This window comes from Scyliorhinus canicula, chromosome 2, assembly GCF_902713615.1.
Source record: "Scyliorhinus canicula chromosome 2, sScyCan1.1, whole genome shotgun sequence".
NCBI lineage: Eukaryota > Metazoa > Chordata > Chondrichthyes > Carcharhiniformes > Scyliorhinidae > Scyliorhinus > Scyliorhinus canicula.
This window is the reverse complement of record NC_052147.1, coordinates 176,102,812-176,120,425: the sequence shown is the minus strand read 5'-3', so window position 1 is coordinate 176,120,425 and position 17,614 is coordinate 176,102,812. Positions and strand designations below refer to the sequence as shown.

The 17,614-nt window shown below is 47.6% G+C and overlaps 1 protein-coding gene across 3 annotated transcripts in view; it reads right to left on the bottom strand.

The window, feature by feature from the left end:
• Positions 1-855: 855 nt before the first annotated feature.
• Positions 856-17,614, bottom strand: part of LOC119961788 (E3 ubiquitin-protein ligase HECW2-like) — a 514,237-nt gene continuing 497,478 nt past the window's right edge. For 2 of the 3 annotated variants that reach the window (XM_038789110.1, XM_038789111.1), the window contains 5 exons: positions 13,896-14,042; positions 10,947-11,061; positions 10,773-10,858; positions 10,573-10,685; positions 856-3,457 (listed from right to left, as the gene is read on the bottom strand). In XM_038789110.1, coding sequence (XP_038645038.1) covers positions 3,346-3,457; positions 10,573-10,685; positions 10,773-10,858; positions 10,947-11,061; positions 13,896-14,042 — 573 coding nt within the window. In that variant the 3' untranslated portion in view covers positions 856-3,345. Of the gene's footprint in view, positions 3,458-10,572; positions 10,686-10,772; positions 10,859-10,946; positions 11,062-13,895; positions 14,043-17,614 lie in introns of those variants that run through there. The other variant, XM_038789113.1, reaches the window with a different exon arrangement.

Sequence of the window (17,614 nt, the reverse complement as noted above, 5' to 3'; positions counted from 1 at the left end):
TTAGTCAAATAATTCATTGGTGCTTTGGGCACAAGAAAAGTATGACGGTCTTCCTTCACAGATTGGTATACTAGTTGTAGTTTCTATGGAGACATTTTTGATTATTTCTAAGCGACTCTTAAGAACACAGGGTGGGATTCTCCACCCTGGGTTGGGCGCGCAAATCTGGCAACCGGAGAATCGGCGCTAATCGCGCCGGCGTAGTCGCCACGGCAATTCTCCATGCTCGATGGCCTGAGTGCCCGCCGAGTCCTACCAGCGTCGTTCGCATGGCGTTCTGGCTGCTCCTGGTGGAGGGGTGGGGTGAGCCAACTCTGAGGGGGGGGGGGGGGGGCTCCACGGTGGCCAGGTCTGCGATCAGGGGCTACTGATCGGCGGGCATACTCATTCCGGGAGGGGTTTATGTTCCTCCACGCCGGGCCCCTGTAGGGCTCCACCATATTGCCCGGGGCCGGCTCGGAGACAGCTGTGTTGCGCATGCGCGGACCCGCACCATTGTGGGGAGCCCATGCGTGGACCTGTGCCGGCCATGTAGGACCGGCTTTTGGTGCCGGAGCAGTGCACAGCACTCCAGCGCTGTTCTAGCCCCCAAGGAAGGGTGAATGACTGGGCCTGGTCGCCTGTTGACAACGACGTCGCTCGCGCCTGTTTTGACGGTGGCATCAACACTTGGCCGGGATTTCGGAGAATCCCAGCCAAGAATGTGAAGTGGGTGAATTAATACACTGAATTATATGCTTTTAATTTTACTATAGTAAATTATCAGAACAGGCAAATAACATCAATTTCTATAAATGTTGTCCAATGAGACAAACTTACCAATGAGTAATGCAGTTCACAGCCTGGACAAAGTACTTGTCAGAAGTTGAGATTTAATGTAAAAACTGTTTTGCAATAAACAAAATCTTTCTTTCATATTTACTGCTGTTTCTATGAATCTTTATTCCCAAGTAATGATTTTAAATGATGCAGCACGGTTTTAAATAAAATATATACATTATTATGAAAATAAAACAAAAGTAATTCATATTTTGATACATTAAAAACATTTTCTTTTCATTAAATCATAGTTGACAAAAACATAACAATAATCCTAAGTATTTTCAGCATAATTAATAGTAATCGTGTACAAAATTCTGCATAATCCCAATAGACAGATTCAAACTGTGAAATGAAGCAGAACACTAACTTACAAATACGGCTATGGAATCTTTTAATAGTTTGTGTCCTATTAGCCATGTGTGATTTATAATATAAAATTAAGTGTGAAATGAAATTAAATTTTTTAAACACCATACAAAATAGGGCAAGTGTACCAGAAATGTCAATGTTTATGTCATAACCAAAGCTAAATGATCTCTTTCCATGTAAAGAAGTATAGCATCCATGCAATGTCTTACATCATTAAGTCATGTGTATGACACTACAGCACCGACCCTATCAACATAACAAATAAGTCAATGGGCAGCTCATGCATGAGTTGGTAAGAAAAAATGAAATCAGAAATGTTGTTTATTGATAAGAAATACTTAAAAGATGATGCAATATCCAAATCATAAATTTGAACCGGTTTGATCACTATTGGCCACATGGTCCATTGCATTAATATGTGCTAAGGTGTTATTGGATAATAGAGATCTAGGAGTTCAAGCTTTGTATTTAAAAGATCTAGGATGTGGACCTAGGCACATTAGCACGTTAGCAATAACACAGCGGTTAAAATAATGTAAAAACAAGTTCATAAACTTTTAGATTAGAATCCATTTTTCTTCAAATCATTAAAATGCTTCATGGGTAGACTTTGACCTGTGTATAAGATTAATCAGAGAATGTGCGTTCAGTTCATGAAAAAAATTATTCAAGCACTTTGACCTGAAGTAGTGCATGTTAACTGAGTATGTTCTCTTTTGAACTGTAAGCAGTAAAATAACTGAAATTTCTGGAATTTCACATGGACAGTAAATACCAGAAAACAGAGTATTTTTACATCAGTGAAATTTCACTGAGAGCTCCAAAGTTCATGTATTTTCATGTAAATGTCTTTATCACTATTATTCGCGTACCATTCAATATGCCAAATTACATTTCCTTTGTTAAGAATTTTTTCAACTGCCCTCACTCAAGTACTATGAAAATACTGTTTTACAGTAAATTGAACCTCTGTTGCTTATCAAGGAAAAAGCTGTTAACAAGATTTAACTGAGCAGGTATTTCTGATCTACAACTGTAAATCGCTTTATCTTACTTTGTTCAAGAGGGAAGTGATATTTTTAAAGGACATGCTAAGACTAATTTTTGTGTGCAGTCCTATTACTCAAGACATTATATTATAAGAAGTGTTCTGAAAAATGGTTTCTATAATTCTGCCTATGACTCTACCATCGTACCGACTTTATGTGAACTGTGCAATTCTTTTCCTTTTTACTTTGGTACTTTCAGTGCAATTTTTAAAAAAGCTTTTTCTGTTACTGAAAACTTGATTTGTATAAAATGAAAAAAAAGGCATCAATCTTTCGGATGACTTGGAGCAGACAACCTAAATAAATTTAGAAGAAGCACAAAGAGTGAACTGCCAGACATCTCCCTCCAACAAGGCTTCGGTAGTTTAAAGATTATATAGGACTTGTACAGAATCTATGACAAAGATTGAATAAAAGTGAATTTCACAACTGTTGACATTTTTACTGTGTCATAATGAGAATGAGCTGTAATTCTAGACATTTCGACATTTCCATAATTGTGATTGTATACCATGCAATAACAGGTATATAAAGACCATAATTTCATTAACAATTACATTTGTATTCAGCTTGGAGCTTTAGAAGATACAGGTATAACACTGAGTTTATAAAAAGACATATACCTCACTCTTCAGATTTTGAAATAAACTCTATGAAAAAATGAATTGTCCATTGTCATAGTATTTTCACAGTCATTCCGAAGTAATATTGATCTATCTCTGTGCAAGCCTTGGTCGTTTCTCAACTGCTTTTCATTACAAAAGCATATTTAGTATTTTTATAGTTGGCACAAATAACCAACTATTGTGTATGAGCTGACCACTGTGCAAGGCTATTGGTTTCTTCTCTTCATTTCTCATATCAGACACATGATCAGCAGAATGTGTACAGTGATTGTACCCAGTAATCTTGCTTCATCTCCTGCATGCTGTGTAACTCACCATTAGGTCCTGTAAGTCTATGAAGGCCAATTCTTTGTTAATTCAAATCCCGTAAGGAGTCCACCAAAGTCAGTCTGCTGCTGCCATATCACACCCTCCAATTCCAGAAAGTGCATGAGAAAAGTTCCAGTTGAAGAAATATGCTAATATTTCATTGCAACTTGTTACTCCAATCCAAAAGTGCTCGTCTCTTCTACAGCAGTCAACATCTTCTCATACAACATAGAAAAGGATGGGTATGGAGGGAGATCTAGCCTGTTGAAGCAGGTATGAGCCCTGCAAAAACAAGAAAAATGTTACTGTTACTAATTCCCACAATCCTAAACAGCACAACAGTAAGTAGTTCAGTAGGCAAGGATTATTATTAAAAATAATTATTTGTACTGGTTCACATAAACTTATATTAGGAGCAGGAGTACACTGATTTCATAATGGTGTGAACTTTGTACTTCCCAATTTAAGTTAATGGATTGCAACATGAAGTTCAGATAAACAATACCTCCTAGATATTCAAAGTAAGATTGATTATTTGATATATTTTGTTAATAGGAAAGAAAGACTTGCATTTATATACTGCCTTTTCCGACCTCAGGACGTCCTACAGTGCATTTAAAGCCAACTAACGTGTTCTATAATGTTGTAATATACACATCCAGAGTTGTCAGCATTGTGAAAATCCAAAATATTCAATTGTTTGTCAACCACATATCTAAAATATCATCTTGTACCAAATATTTAAAAATTGCTGAAAAGAGAGGCATGTTTACGAAGCTTTTCTTCTTGCACTTACCATGACAAATGCAAAATTGCCAAATTTAAAATGATCACAACAATTTACACTACAAGAGGAAGACTGTTGATTGGCCAGTGAACTTGAACAAGATGTTGCCATGAAGAAAGTAATGAGGAACTACAGGCACCCCAAGCTCTTGGATAATTCAAAAAAGATGTGAGGCTGAAACATATTGTGCAGAATTTTCTGTTTTGGAGTATAAATTGGGTGGTGGGAGCAGAAATTAGAATGACTTCCATTTGGAGAGGTGGGGCAGGTGAAGGGGGGGGGGGGGGGGGGGGGCTCCAGCGGTGAGACCTCTTAAAACTGAATAGCTAGGATGCCACAAGAGTAGTTCTACATAAGTTAGTTTATTAAGGATTGAGATTAATTATAGGAAGTGTACTGTGTAATTATTAACCAGTAAACATGTATTTTTAGGACACAGTAATAAGTAATCAAACTCTGGCTACAAGCAGTGACCACAATGCACGATGGGATTTAGGCTAGCTAACTTGACCATGTATTTGAAACACCTGGGCGGGATTCTCCAACCCCCCCGTCGGGTCGGAGAATCCCCGGGAGGCAGCGTGAATCCCGCCCCGCCGCTGTGATGCCGGCATGCGCGATGCCGTCTTCCCCTCCGCTGCCCCGCAAGACATGGCGGCTTGATCTTGCAGGGCGGCGGAGGGGAAAGAGTGCGTCTCTTAGAGATGCCGGCCCGACGATCGGTGGGCACCGATCGCGGGCCAGTCACCTCACGAGCACGCCCGTGGTGCTCGATCCTCTCTCCGCCCCCCCCCCCCACAGGCCCCACACTTATCTGTCGCGCGATGTTCATGCCAGCAGCGACCAGGTGCGGTTGCCGCTGGCGTGAACTGGTCGGGGTCATCAGGCCGCTCGGCCCATTCGGGCCGGAAAATCGGCGGTCGCCGGAAAAGATGGCGAGCGGCGATTCTCCGAGCGCGTGTCGCAGAACGCCACACGCCATTTTGGGGGGGGGGGTGGGAGAATCGCGGAGGGTGCTAGGGTGGCGTGGCGTGATTTGCCCGGCCCTCCCGCGATTCTCCCCCCGGCGTGGGGAGTGGAGAATTGCGGCCTATATGCGGCCTCATGATTCAGAGGTGCCTCCCTGCAGATTCTCCTTCAGTGCATCCAGGAAAGCAGAAAGTCCAGTTTCACAGAGATGGCAGCAGGAAGCCCTCCCTGGCTCAACATATGACCAACGTGGCTCAGGCAGAGGTCACAGTAGATGTTACTGTTTGTAGGGGCCACAAAAGAACCAAACAACAGAATGAATGATCTGCTAAGTTCACCAGGTTAAGTGGCAATGTCCTAACTTCAAAGTGACCCTCATAAGGGCATCAGGCAGTGCAAGAGTGCTAGTGCAGAGGGTTGTCAGACGGGTTTGTGTTGCAGAACTCATCAGCAGGTGAGACATATGCACTGAATGTGTGATAGCCACTTCATGTTTTCAAAGTTTATCACTTGCACGATATCAGGCTTGTTAATCATCTCTGGGAGGGCTCAGGATCTGGCATAGACATGCATGCACCTAAACTGCTCATGCACCCATTGGGATAACACTCAATCCCTTAGTCTGTCTGCCGGACAAGAATGCACACAACAGGATGAAGCACGCCAAGACCAGTGCGGCCTTCAAAATATTAGAATCCCAAGCACCTCAAAAAGGAGGCCACAAGAATATCCAGGGAGGACCTGGATCATGCCTGCACCAAAAGAGTAACAGGACTCTCCCAGCAAACCAATGAGGATACATATAGCCTACAGTTGTCAGATGTGCCAAAAGAGTGCAACATAGATAAAGGGGAGCATGCTTAGGTATCCAATAAAGTAAAAGGGGAGGCAAAGAAGGGAGACTTCACAGCTCTAGCTTCACAGCACAAATGTGGCACTACATAGCTGGACAGTTCCACAATATGCTGTTCTTTATTCGCGCAGGGTAGTTCCGGAGTCCTATCTGACAAGAGATTTCACTTTTAAGTTTCACAGGTACGGTTATCATCAGTAAGCACAGAGTTCCATTGGCCTTCTAAAGAAACTACAAATTTTCCTTACTGCATTACTTCCAAGCTCACCACAACATGTAAATGAACTATAAATATTACTGACAAGAACCTCCAGTGATCTCAAAGTTGTTTTAAACATTATGTACAAAGCATATCCAATAGTAGATAATTCTAATGGAAATAACTTTGTCTTCCGGCTTATGATCTTCTATCATGATCGATTTGGTGTGGACATAGTACATTCAGGGTTCTCTCCTCACCAATAAATACTTTAACTTCATTGATTAACCAACACCATCAATTTTTTCTGTTGATCTTATAACGAATTCAAAATTCTGTTCTACAAATTGTTTACTTAAATAATGTTACTATCATTGATCAGCAATATTTTAGTTTTTTCATGACGATACTTTATTGTTTCGGTGCAGAGAGAGGATTACTTGATAAGTGCACCATTTATAACTGCAACATTAAGGCAGGAAATATTGAAGTTAATATTTAATATTTTTTTCTCAGTAATGGTCACAAAGATGTGAACCTGACAAATAACTCTGGCCAAAAAAAGCAGGCTCGGCTTTCTCTGATGGTCAAATTATATTAAATAAGTTACGATATTTAGGGGCCTCTGTTTGCAATTTAATTTAAAAACTAAATTTGCATAATCCTTTGTGGATGTCATTCAATATATGTTAGTAGGAACAGTTTAAATGAAAAAATTAAGACATATTAGCACTGCTAGTTTAATTAAGATATGGGGTGGGATTCTCCGAAATCGGGAAATGCGATTGCCGGAGAATAGCTTCCCATGCCAAGATTGCGGCAGACACAGATTTGATGCCAAATCGTGATTCTCCGTCACCTCGAATATGACGTCAATGCGTTTCACTCCGCACACACAGTAGGCAGCGTTTGCATATCATTAGTGGGTCCGACCCAATACACTCCTGGGCCTCTGCGATTCTCTGCCTCCGATGGGCCGAGTTCACGACTGCGTGGTTCACTTGTGCTTTTAAAAGTCGTGAAATCAGCGTTGTGACTCCTGAGAGAGGAAGAGGGAGTACGGAAGGTGTCCAACAGCGCCATAGTTTGCTGAGAGTTGCGCTGCTGGCTGGGGCGCGTCTGCCAGGGCTGGAGGGAGTACTGGGGCGTGGCCAAGAGGTGGGCTGTGGGGTTGGGGTGGACGTGCATGGAGCACTATTGCTGCTGCCGGCAAGGCAGCCATGCAGCTGCTCACATCACTAACAGTCAACTTTGAACCTGGTGCCACGGGTCTTATAGGTGTATCCCCAGGGCTTTCCCATGGGTGCCGTCTGGTTCCAGACAACCCAACAGCTATATGGGTGTGGTAAACCACGGTATTGCATTATATGGAATTGTATTGTGCATGTCTGGGCTTGCCCAGGTTGGCTCCGCCTGTGGCTCCTCCCTTCGGGCTTATGTATAAAGGTGGCAAGTCTCTGCCTCCGACCCAGTTCGGGTCCAGAGGCAGGAGGCTTGCTGTTTAGTGTATTAAAGCCTCAGTTACATTCATCCCTTGTCATGTGTTATTGATGGTATATCAATGCGCGCGCTTCAGCACAGCCTGTGCCATCTTTTTGGTTGGGATAAGTGTGTAGGGAATTTATGTGTATTTGTGGCTGCAGCTTGTCGATCACGGACCCAGCCACACCGTTTTTCATTGGAATCAATGGTATTCTACCCGACACCGGTGCTAGCCCCTCAATGGTAGCGGAATCGGTCCAGGTACGGCGCCGGTTTTTCTGTCCTAAAAGTCCATGGAATTCTCCACTGGCAGCAACACTTAGGGCTGGATTCTCCGTTTGGGAGACTGAGTCCCCACGCTGGAATGAAAACGGTGGTGTTTTACGCCAGGAAAACTGCTGCAAAACGGCCACCAATTCTCTGCTCTGCGGGGGGCTAGCAGCCAGGCAGCGTAGAGCCCCCAGTTCTAGCTGCCGATACAGCCCTGAGCATTGCCGGATCCGTGGGCGCACATGTGTACAGCGGTGGCCTGCAGCGGCCGTGCCGTGCTTCATGGCGGATGCAGCCTGTGGACCCGGACCACAAATATTGTCCCCCCCCTTCGGCCTGCCCATGCGCCCGGACCGGACCCCCCCCCCCCCCCCCTCCTCATAGTGCCCCCAGCCCCGAACAATGCCCCTCCTGCCCGCGGATCGGCCCTCCCCCGACTGTGGTGGTGCTGGATTGAGTCCTATCTTCCTGCACATGGCCCATAGCCCTGTAGCTTACAACACTTAAGCTGCAGATCCAGGTACTTTTAAAAGAGTTTAGGATTTTTGCCTCCACCACGAATTCAGGCAGTGAAGTCCACCATGTGGCAATTAACCAAAGAATTTCCAAAAAACGTAGAAGTATGCATTGCACCAGAAAGTTGGATGCCTGTCCCTTTAAATAGCACTATTTGGGGGTGGGAAGCCCCTGCAGCACATGTTCAGTTAAGAGTGGCCTGCTTTGAAAATATGTGCCGAATCATTCAAATGGCCAACTGGCACATTCGGCACACACGTGGCCTACCCAAATTGGAACACAATTTGGGCCATGCTAGTGTGGTGGTATGATTTGCATAGCTGTCTGCCATTGGTGCAGAACACCGGCTTACCATTGGCTCTGGTCGGTCATGTGCCTCTCGCCCGATTGGTTGAGACCAGTCATGTGATGGCTCTCCGATTGGTCGAGAGGCTGAGTTAGCCACGCCTGCATACCGAGGTATAAATAGTCAGAACGCCCGGTGGTCGTCCATTTATTGTAGTCGACCGCAGGGCTAAGTTCTAGCTTATTAAAGCCTAACTTTTGTACAGCAACTCGTCTCGCGTTCGATTGATGGTTCATCAATTTAATAAGCTAGATTTTTGAAGATGGAGTTCCGGATCAAGCCCGAATGCCTCTGCATCAGCCCGCAAACTCAGAACGCTGCAGAAATTTTTCAACATTGACTGGCATGTCTCGAAGGATACCTGGAGTCTGCAACGAGCCCCCCCACCATGGCACAGAAGCTTCACATCCTCCACTCCAGCGTGGGCACAGCAGCCTACGCGATGATCAAGGAAGATAAAGATTACGATGCGGCCATGCTTAAGCTAAATGGACAGTTTCTTAAACCAGTCAACAAGAGTATTCGCCCGACATCTGCTGGCCACCAGAGAACAGCTCCCCGGTGAGTCATTAGACTAATTTTACCAGGCCCTCGCTATCCTAGGGAGGAATTGCTCCTGCCTCCATGTTTCAGCCACGGAGCACATGGAACTGCTGATCAGAGATGCTTACGTGGCTGGGATGCAGTCTGCCGCTATCCGCCAGCGGATGCTGGAGAAAGACGACCTCAGCTTAACTGAGGCATGGACTCTCTCCACCTCCCTGGAGGTCGCCGATTTAAACGCCCGCGCCTATGTCCCCAGTCGCGTTGCACCACCCTGGGCCTCCTGGCACGCTTCCCCACCGCCATCCGCCGCTCCCGACTTCCCTCAGGCCTGCGCCGTGGGACGCCCCGACAAGTCCACGGGGCCCCGCTGCTATTTTTGTGGGTTCACAAAACACCCTCACCCGCGCTGCCCAGCCCGCTCCGCCCTCTGTAAGAGCAGCGGGAAGAAGGGGCACCTTTCCTCCGTCTGCCAGGCCAAAACGGTCGCTGCTGTACTGTGCTGCGACCGGGGATTCCCCCCCTCCGGGCCCTTGCTGGCCCCTCCAGTATGCCGCGCCGATCTCTCCCACACCGCCCCCGGGCCCCTGCGCCCAGCCTGTGTGCCTCTCTCTCTCCTCCGGGCCCTTCCGGGCCCCTCCAGTACGCCGCGCCGACCTCTCCCCCCCCCCCCCGCCCCCGGGCCCCTGCGCCCGGCCTGCGCGCCTCTCTCTCTCCTCCGGGCCCTCCCGGGCCCCTCCAGTATGCCGCGCCGATCTCTCCCCCCCGGCCCCGGGCCCCTGCGCCCGGCCTGCGCGCCTCTCTCTCTCCTCCGGGCCCTTCCGGGCCCCTCCAACACACCGCGCAACTCTCCCCTCGCCGCCCCCGGGCCTCTGTGCCTGGCCTGCGCGTCTCTGACCCCGCTCCCAGCCGCTCCGGTCGGCTCGCTGGCACCGCTAACTCCACCCCCCTCAACCACGAGGGCCCCGCGGGCGCCGCCATCCTGGGGCGCCGACTCCACGTGCGGGTCCTTGGCGCCGCCATCTTGGGGCGCCGACCCCACGTGCGGATCCTGGGCGCCGCCATCTTGGGGCCCCGACTCCACGTGCGGGTCCTGGGCGCCGCCATAGTCAGAACGCCCGGCGGTCGTCTATTTATTGTAGTCGACCGCAGGGCTAAGTTCTAGCTTATTAAAGCCTAACTTTTGTACAGCAACTCGTCTCGCGTTCGATTGATGGTTCATTAGCTGGAAGTGTATCACATGCCATTTCTTACTTAAGGCACTCAAAAGCTCTGATACCAGAGGCATTATAGAGTCTAATTTAATGGCCTTAACATGCAAACATTCACTGCAAAGCAGACAATCCGAATAAATTCTGTGGTACAATCACAGGGCAGGTAAAACATTACAGTAGTGAAGTAGAAAATGCTTACTACATAATGCTGCACATACCTCGGAAGTGAAGTAATTTTACCCCATTTTTCAATACAAAATCTTCGGGGTCCATTGCTGCCACGTAGAGATGCAAAACCTTCATAGGGTATACTTGAGGTACCTGTGACAAACTAGCAAAGAAAAACAGTTTTAGGTAACATAATGAGTACACAAATACTTAGTGCAGTATCTCTCTAAGCTAATTGGTTTTACTGTACCTGTAACAGTCTTAGTCTCTGCTCATTGTTGAACCTTTCCACTGCAGCCCAAAACCACCTGATCACTATATGATTGTCATGGTACCCTTGGAAAAATAAATGAACATGTATAAGATGCCACGTTTTCCAAGCATCATGTCAATACTGTAATTAAAATAATTCAAATCAACCCACCTCCTCTGTACTCTGTATTATTTCTCCAATCACTTAAATCGATCTCTGCTGTGCCAGCAATCACGAGTTCTAATTCCCGTGCATCAAACACAGAAACAAGCCGAGCGTCCACCACCTAAAACAAGTAACTGCCATTAAATAGCAGCATAACACCAATTTAAATGATGTTTGAAAGTAACCTTTCATTTGTAATTTGAACTTGACTTGATATACTTGGAGCTAATGTGCTTAATTTGACTACAGATAGAATGAAGATAAATTAGGATAGTGTCTCCATTCAGCATATTTTGATGATTTCTATCACCTGGATCCCCTTACATATTATTTAGGTTTCATTCTCAAAGATGATTTTGGATTTTCATGCTAAAAGAATACCCAGATAGAAGAGATACAGCAATCAAAATTTTCTTTGCTGCCCTATTTCCTTCACTTTCCCAATTCCCTGTCATATCTAGTTACATGCAGATTTATTTGCTCTTTTGAAGAAAAAAATCAGGACACCAAACATTTCAGGCGCAATTCTCCCGATCGCTGATTAAGGGCTCCCACCAGCGGTAAAACCAGTGATTCCCACTGGCACTAGGAGTGACCCCGACATGTCATTCAATGGCACATAGAAATAATTTTACCCTCAATCGGGTTTTCATTGCCATTCGATGACACACTGGGGGCGTGATTCTCCGCACCCGCGAAAAATCGTGAGGCTGGCGTCAAAAACGGGTGGGTTTGACGCCAGCCTCCGCCCCCCCCCCCCGACCGGGAACCGATTCTGCTCCCGGTCGGGGCTAGCATCGCGCGGCCGTGAACTCCGGCATAGCGGGCTTAATGAATTTCGTTAAGCCCGCTAGCCAGAGTTAGCGATGGCTGACGCGTCAGATGACGTCAGCCGCGCATGCGCGGATTGGACGACTTCAACCCGCGTATGCGCGGATGACGTCATCATGCATATGCGTGAGACCCGCGCATGCGCGGGCCGGTATGCCCCTCAGCCGCCCCGCGAATGGATACAGCGGGGCGGCGGAAGGAGAAAGAGTGCGCGGGGTAAGTACCCGCTGCCGATCACGGGCCTATGGCACCGATTGGCACGGCAGTACGGCACGGCAGATCGGGACTTTACGGCCGTTTTTACAAACGGTCAGACCAGGTGTGATTTACGTTCATAAAAACGGTCGTAAAGGCCTTGGAAATCGGCCCATCGGCCAGGGGTGAATCACTGCTTGCCGTAAAAAAACGGCGGGCAGCGATTCGTGTCGGGAGGCAGTCGTGGGGGGGGAATAGCGGGAGGGCGTCGGGGCAGCGTAAAAATTTACGCCGCCCGCTATTCTCTGCCCCGTCGTGAGTGCGGAGAATTCTGCCCAGAGATTCTCGCTGGAACTGAGAGGGTCGGGACCTTATCTCGTTGACAGGTCCCACTCCTCAGAGACCGTGGTGCCCTTTTTAAAGGGTGCCACAATTTCATAATGCTGCTGGAGCTCCCCCACCCCCTCCCGCAGATCACTGGCAATGAGAGACCTGCATTTTTGAGATACTGTTCAAAGGGTTTAAGGCAGCAGATGGGAGACTTCCACTTTATTGTCAGAGAACTTTAATTTTTAGACACTGACTGTTTAAAGGCTGCAGATGGGAAGAGCAGCCACAGACCCCCATCTCAGGAAATACCCCCGATTTGTGCCCCTCCAGCCCAGCACAAGCTGCCCTGACCCCCAGCCCCATGAACGACCCGCTCGGCAGGCACCCTGGAGGCATTTGTAGGGAGAGTCCTTTGACTGAAATCTGACAGGTCCTCGTTTTTCAGTACTTGCACAAATTCACACCAGCAGGACTCTTGGCTGGGGACGAGGTGGGGTCTGGAGCAACCAGGAGCAAGATGAATTGGGCATAAATTACATGCAAAACAGTTCCTATGGCCTATTTGCACCATCCCACTTGGTCTGGGCAGGAAGCTTATTGGGAATGCGGGAAACTTGTCGAGGCCAGCATGAAACCTGTTTTTGGCCTGACCTCAATTGAGCTGGCCATTGGAAATTCCTCAGCTGGCTTGCAGCCTGGTGAATCCTGGCCTTTATTATAGAATCCCTACAGTGCAGAAGGATGTCATTTGGCCCATTGAGTTGCACCGGCCCTTGGAAAGCCCACACCTCCATCCTATCTCCATAACCCAATAACCTGACCTAATCTATTGGACACTAAGGGGCAATTTAACAAGGCCAATTCACCTAACCTGCACAACTTTAGACTGTGGGAGAAAATCGAAGTACCCGGAGGAAGCCAAGCGGACACAGGGAGAAAGTGCAAACTCCACTCGAGGCCTATCTACCTCTGTTAACAAACAATTATGTAAATGAAGTTACAATGAAATGTGCCATGCTCCATCTCAATAACTATGGTGATATGCCTGGAAGCAATAACATAGATGGGTGGTGTGCGACCTCCAACCAGTAGTTGGCAGTGTCGAGACACCATGCAGTCTCAAGTTCGTGGTCATGTAACCAGGGACTCCCATATAAGTGGAGACACATCCGGCCATCAGGAGATGGTTGAAGGAGATGGTAGTAAGACATACAGGTGAACAGTCGTGCTAGGTGGAGGTCCAGAGGAGTACAAAGAAAGTCCATGATAACATCTCTAACAGATCGCTGTTTTACCACGTGTGATTCAATAAAGATCCTGGTATCAAGTCAAGGTATTTTGTGGATTCCTTTTCAAGGCATAGAAGACCAAACACTACAAATAACTACTTTTATAAAATGATATATTTTGGTGGGAGTTAGGTGTGGGGGGGGGGGGGGGGGGGGGGGGGGGGGTGGAGATGTGTGGTCTGATTTCACTCAGACATGAATACAAGATATATTACTGGTACCTGGGACAATTAAAGCAAATCCAGAAAGAATTGACAGATAATGAACATTCATCTTTTCACTGCTTGTATTGTGCATCTACTATTCTTACCTCATAGAAACCACGTACTAAACTTTCAGTTTGTTGCACAACACCCCTCTCAATGCGCCATTTTACCATTTTTTCAATGTACTCTTTCTTGTTTTTTTCTACAACAGGGATGTTTGCTCCTCCTGGCTTTAGCTCTCTCTCTGTAATCTATTCCAAAAAAACAATCAATCAATCATTGCTAGCCTTGAAGCAATTCAATTTCAGTTTATTATTAACCTATAAGACTTTAACTTCATAATTCTAAAAGCAGGCATCAAAAACACACACTTGCGATACAGCAATAAAAGTAATTCATCTGACCTATTAAGTGTAAAAACTAAACATTATTCTGATTACTATTGCCAAGAAACTCATTGAAAATGTTGCCAGTAAAAAATTATTGAGGTTTTAGCTATAATCAGTTGTTTACTGATAACCTAAAAAACAGATGTCAGTGATGCTGTTCACCTTTGATCAAAAGGTTTGAGTTTAGCCAATTCATTTTTGATGCATTAACTAATGAGATTGAATTATTGCCTGTGATTATGATTGCATTATGAATGTTGGTACATTTATGAAAGGAAGTAGAGAGAAAATGGGGAACCATCGGCTAATTAGCTTATTACATGTCGTAGGCAAAATGCTAGAATCTATTCTTAGGTAAGGGCACTTAGAAAATTATAATATATTAAGCAGAGGCAACACGGATTTCTCAAAGGGAATTGTGTTTGACAAATCTTTTAGATTTTTGAGGATGCAACTAGCAAATGAAGGAGATACAGTGGACGTAAAGTAGTTGAATTTTCAAAAAGCATGTGATATGGTGCCATTTAAGAGATTACTACTCAAGATTAGGGCTCATGGGATTAGCAATAATATACTAGTACGGATTCAGAATTAGTAAATGAACAGAAAACAGTGGGCGCGATTCTCCGGAAAGATTTCTAAGTTTGGCAGCGAGCGGGAATTGCCGTGAGCTTCCCGGCGCTCGGCCCAGCGAGGCCAGGAATGCTATTCAACATTAATTGGTCCAATTAACGAGGCCCAACGGGCTTCTCGCCGCAAATGAAGGCACGGCAGCCGATTCACCGGGACCCCCCCCCCCCCAAACAAGGCTGAGCAGCACTTAAACATCGCTTGCACAGTTAACCCCACTCAGCTCGCAGCCATGGCACTGAGACAACTGGCCCCACGATTCTGTTGCCTTGAGGGCCCTGGAGGGTAAGCCACAGGGTAGCCAGTTCTGCCTCGGACGAAGTGGCGGCGGTCATGATCTTGAGGAGTGTGACCAGGACTGAAAGACGTTTGTCAACCTACACCGGGCAGCTCGGGTAAGTAGACACCAATCCCCCCCCCACACACTCCCTGAGACCTTTCCAACCCCACGCGAGCATTCACCTCCCCCAACCCATCATGCTGTCCTTACTCCTCCCTTCACCCACTCTCCCCCCCCCCCCCCCCCCCCCCCCCGGCTAACCCTTCCTTCACACCTCCCCTCCCACCATTGTGAACCATGCATGCGGCTAACGATTCCCTCTCTGCGTGACCATGGGATAAGCTCTCCCACAATCGCCGGGAGAGGTCCCAGACTGGTGGAGGGGTGCCGCACATACACATTCTCATGACCTTCGAGAAGCGGACCCTGGAGGTGATGAGGGTGGCCGAGGACAGAGTTGTCACCAATGCAGAGGTTAGCGCAAGGACCTGTCACACGTGAGTTACTACTGTCTTCCTGACTGACTCACCCTTCCACTGGCCACATGTCCTTTCTCACGCAAGTCCGCCAGCCAGAGGTGCCAGCCCATCCCGGGGTGGGTCCCTGCCTCCCATGAGACCACCTCAGAGAAGAGTTCCGAGGATGCCATAATCGACACGTCACAACTGCCATCCTCGCCCTCCACCAGCGCAAATACACGGAACTTGGTGGGAAATGTTAGTGGTCAGGCTTCTATGGCACAATCTGATGAGCACGACACTGTTGCTGATGCACATCAGGTGGAGGCAGGAATGCCCAGTCCAGACAGCAGTCTGAGGTCTTCTGGATCGCAGGACCCTGCTAGGTCCCAACCAGATGCTGAGTCTATGGGAACAAGTACACCCGGAGTTGATGGAGACGTTATAGAATTTCATAGAATTTACAGTGCAGAAGGAGGCCATTCGGCCCATCGAGTCTGCACTGGCACCTGGAAAGAGCACCCTACCCAACCCCACACCTCCACCCTATCCCCATAACCCAGTAACCCCACTCAACACTAAAGGCAATTTTGGACACTAAGGGCAATTTATCATGGCCAATCCACCTAACTTGCACATCTTTGGACTGTGGAAGGAAACCGGAGCTCCCGTAGGAAACCCATGCACACACAGGGAGAACGTGCAGACTCTGCACAGACGGTGATCCAAGACAGGAATCAAACCTAGAATCCTGGAGCTGTGAAGCAATTGTGCTATCCACAATGCTACCGTGCTGCCCAAATGTGTGACCGGGACATTCAGAGTGAGATGTCAGCAAAACTCCAGCAGGTCCATAGCCAATTGGAGTAGTCCAAGAGGCTACGAGTGCAGGAGATGTCGCCAGCAATGCGTAGCAATGAGGCCAACACTGCTAGGGTGGCGATGACAGTGGGAGCCTGGTGCACAAGGTCAGCACCATGAGTGGAGGTATCTAAGGCATCACGCAGTTGGTGATGGCCGTGGCTGAGGGCCTCGGCAGAATGTCCAACATGCTGGGGTATGTCACCCAGTACCAGGCTGACATTGATAAGGTTCTGCGGTACAAGTCCTGCTCTCAGGTGGGCATTGCAGAGCATGTTCCAGTCACTGAGGAGCATTGTCGAGGGTTTCGATACTGTAATGACTTAGGTCAGGCCTTTGAGATTGGTCAATTAGAGTACGCGTTTTGTGATTAGTGGCCCCATCAGGGAACCCCTTTCTCTGAATATAACAGGGAGTGTCAGATCCTCTTCACTCCCATTGTAAACAGCAAGCTGAATGCACCTGGTTGTTCAGCTGTTGGCTTTGTAAATAAAAGGAATTCTGGTGAAGGGATTTCTGCCTCCGTGAACGTATGACAGATACCATGGTTCAGACATCGAGGAGCCGCTAGGGCTGGCAGAACCAGATGATGCTTGAACCAGCTGCTCCTCCATCCTGAGGTGAACCCACACCGTGCGGGAGGAGAAGGAGCTGGGTACCAAACCGGACCAGTCCCATGGAGTCGGGATGGTGGCCACCAGCACCCCAGGGTCCCACCCCTCTGATGAGATCACATCTCAAAGTCAGAACACGGGGCAGGGCGGCACAACTGTGCATGTACCGCCGAAAAGTGAGCCGGGCCGTCCAGCCCCCACAGAACGCCCACCAGGAGCAGCAAAGGCCACGGGACATGGTAAGCAGCTGGCTGCCTTCACTCTGATGTGCATCCTGGGGACCACCTAGACGTAGCAGTAGAAGGTTAAGCACGTTGAGGATCACTGAGGGCACCGAGTGGGGAGGCAGTGAGGGAAGTGGGGAAGCGATTGGGACGGCACTATGAAGCAAATGGGGAATTGTTGGACACCTGTGAAACATTAAAAACCTTTGACCACAAGCAGTATGATGCCTCTGTCACTTTCTTCCACAATGCAGCCCAACCTCCGAACCCTTGGCCCATCTCTTCAGATATCACCCCCTCTCCAGGCATACTGCATTCAAATGATGGGTGTGAAGGAGCACTCAGCAGACATACAGGGGTCAGACTG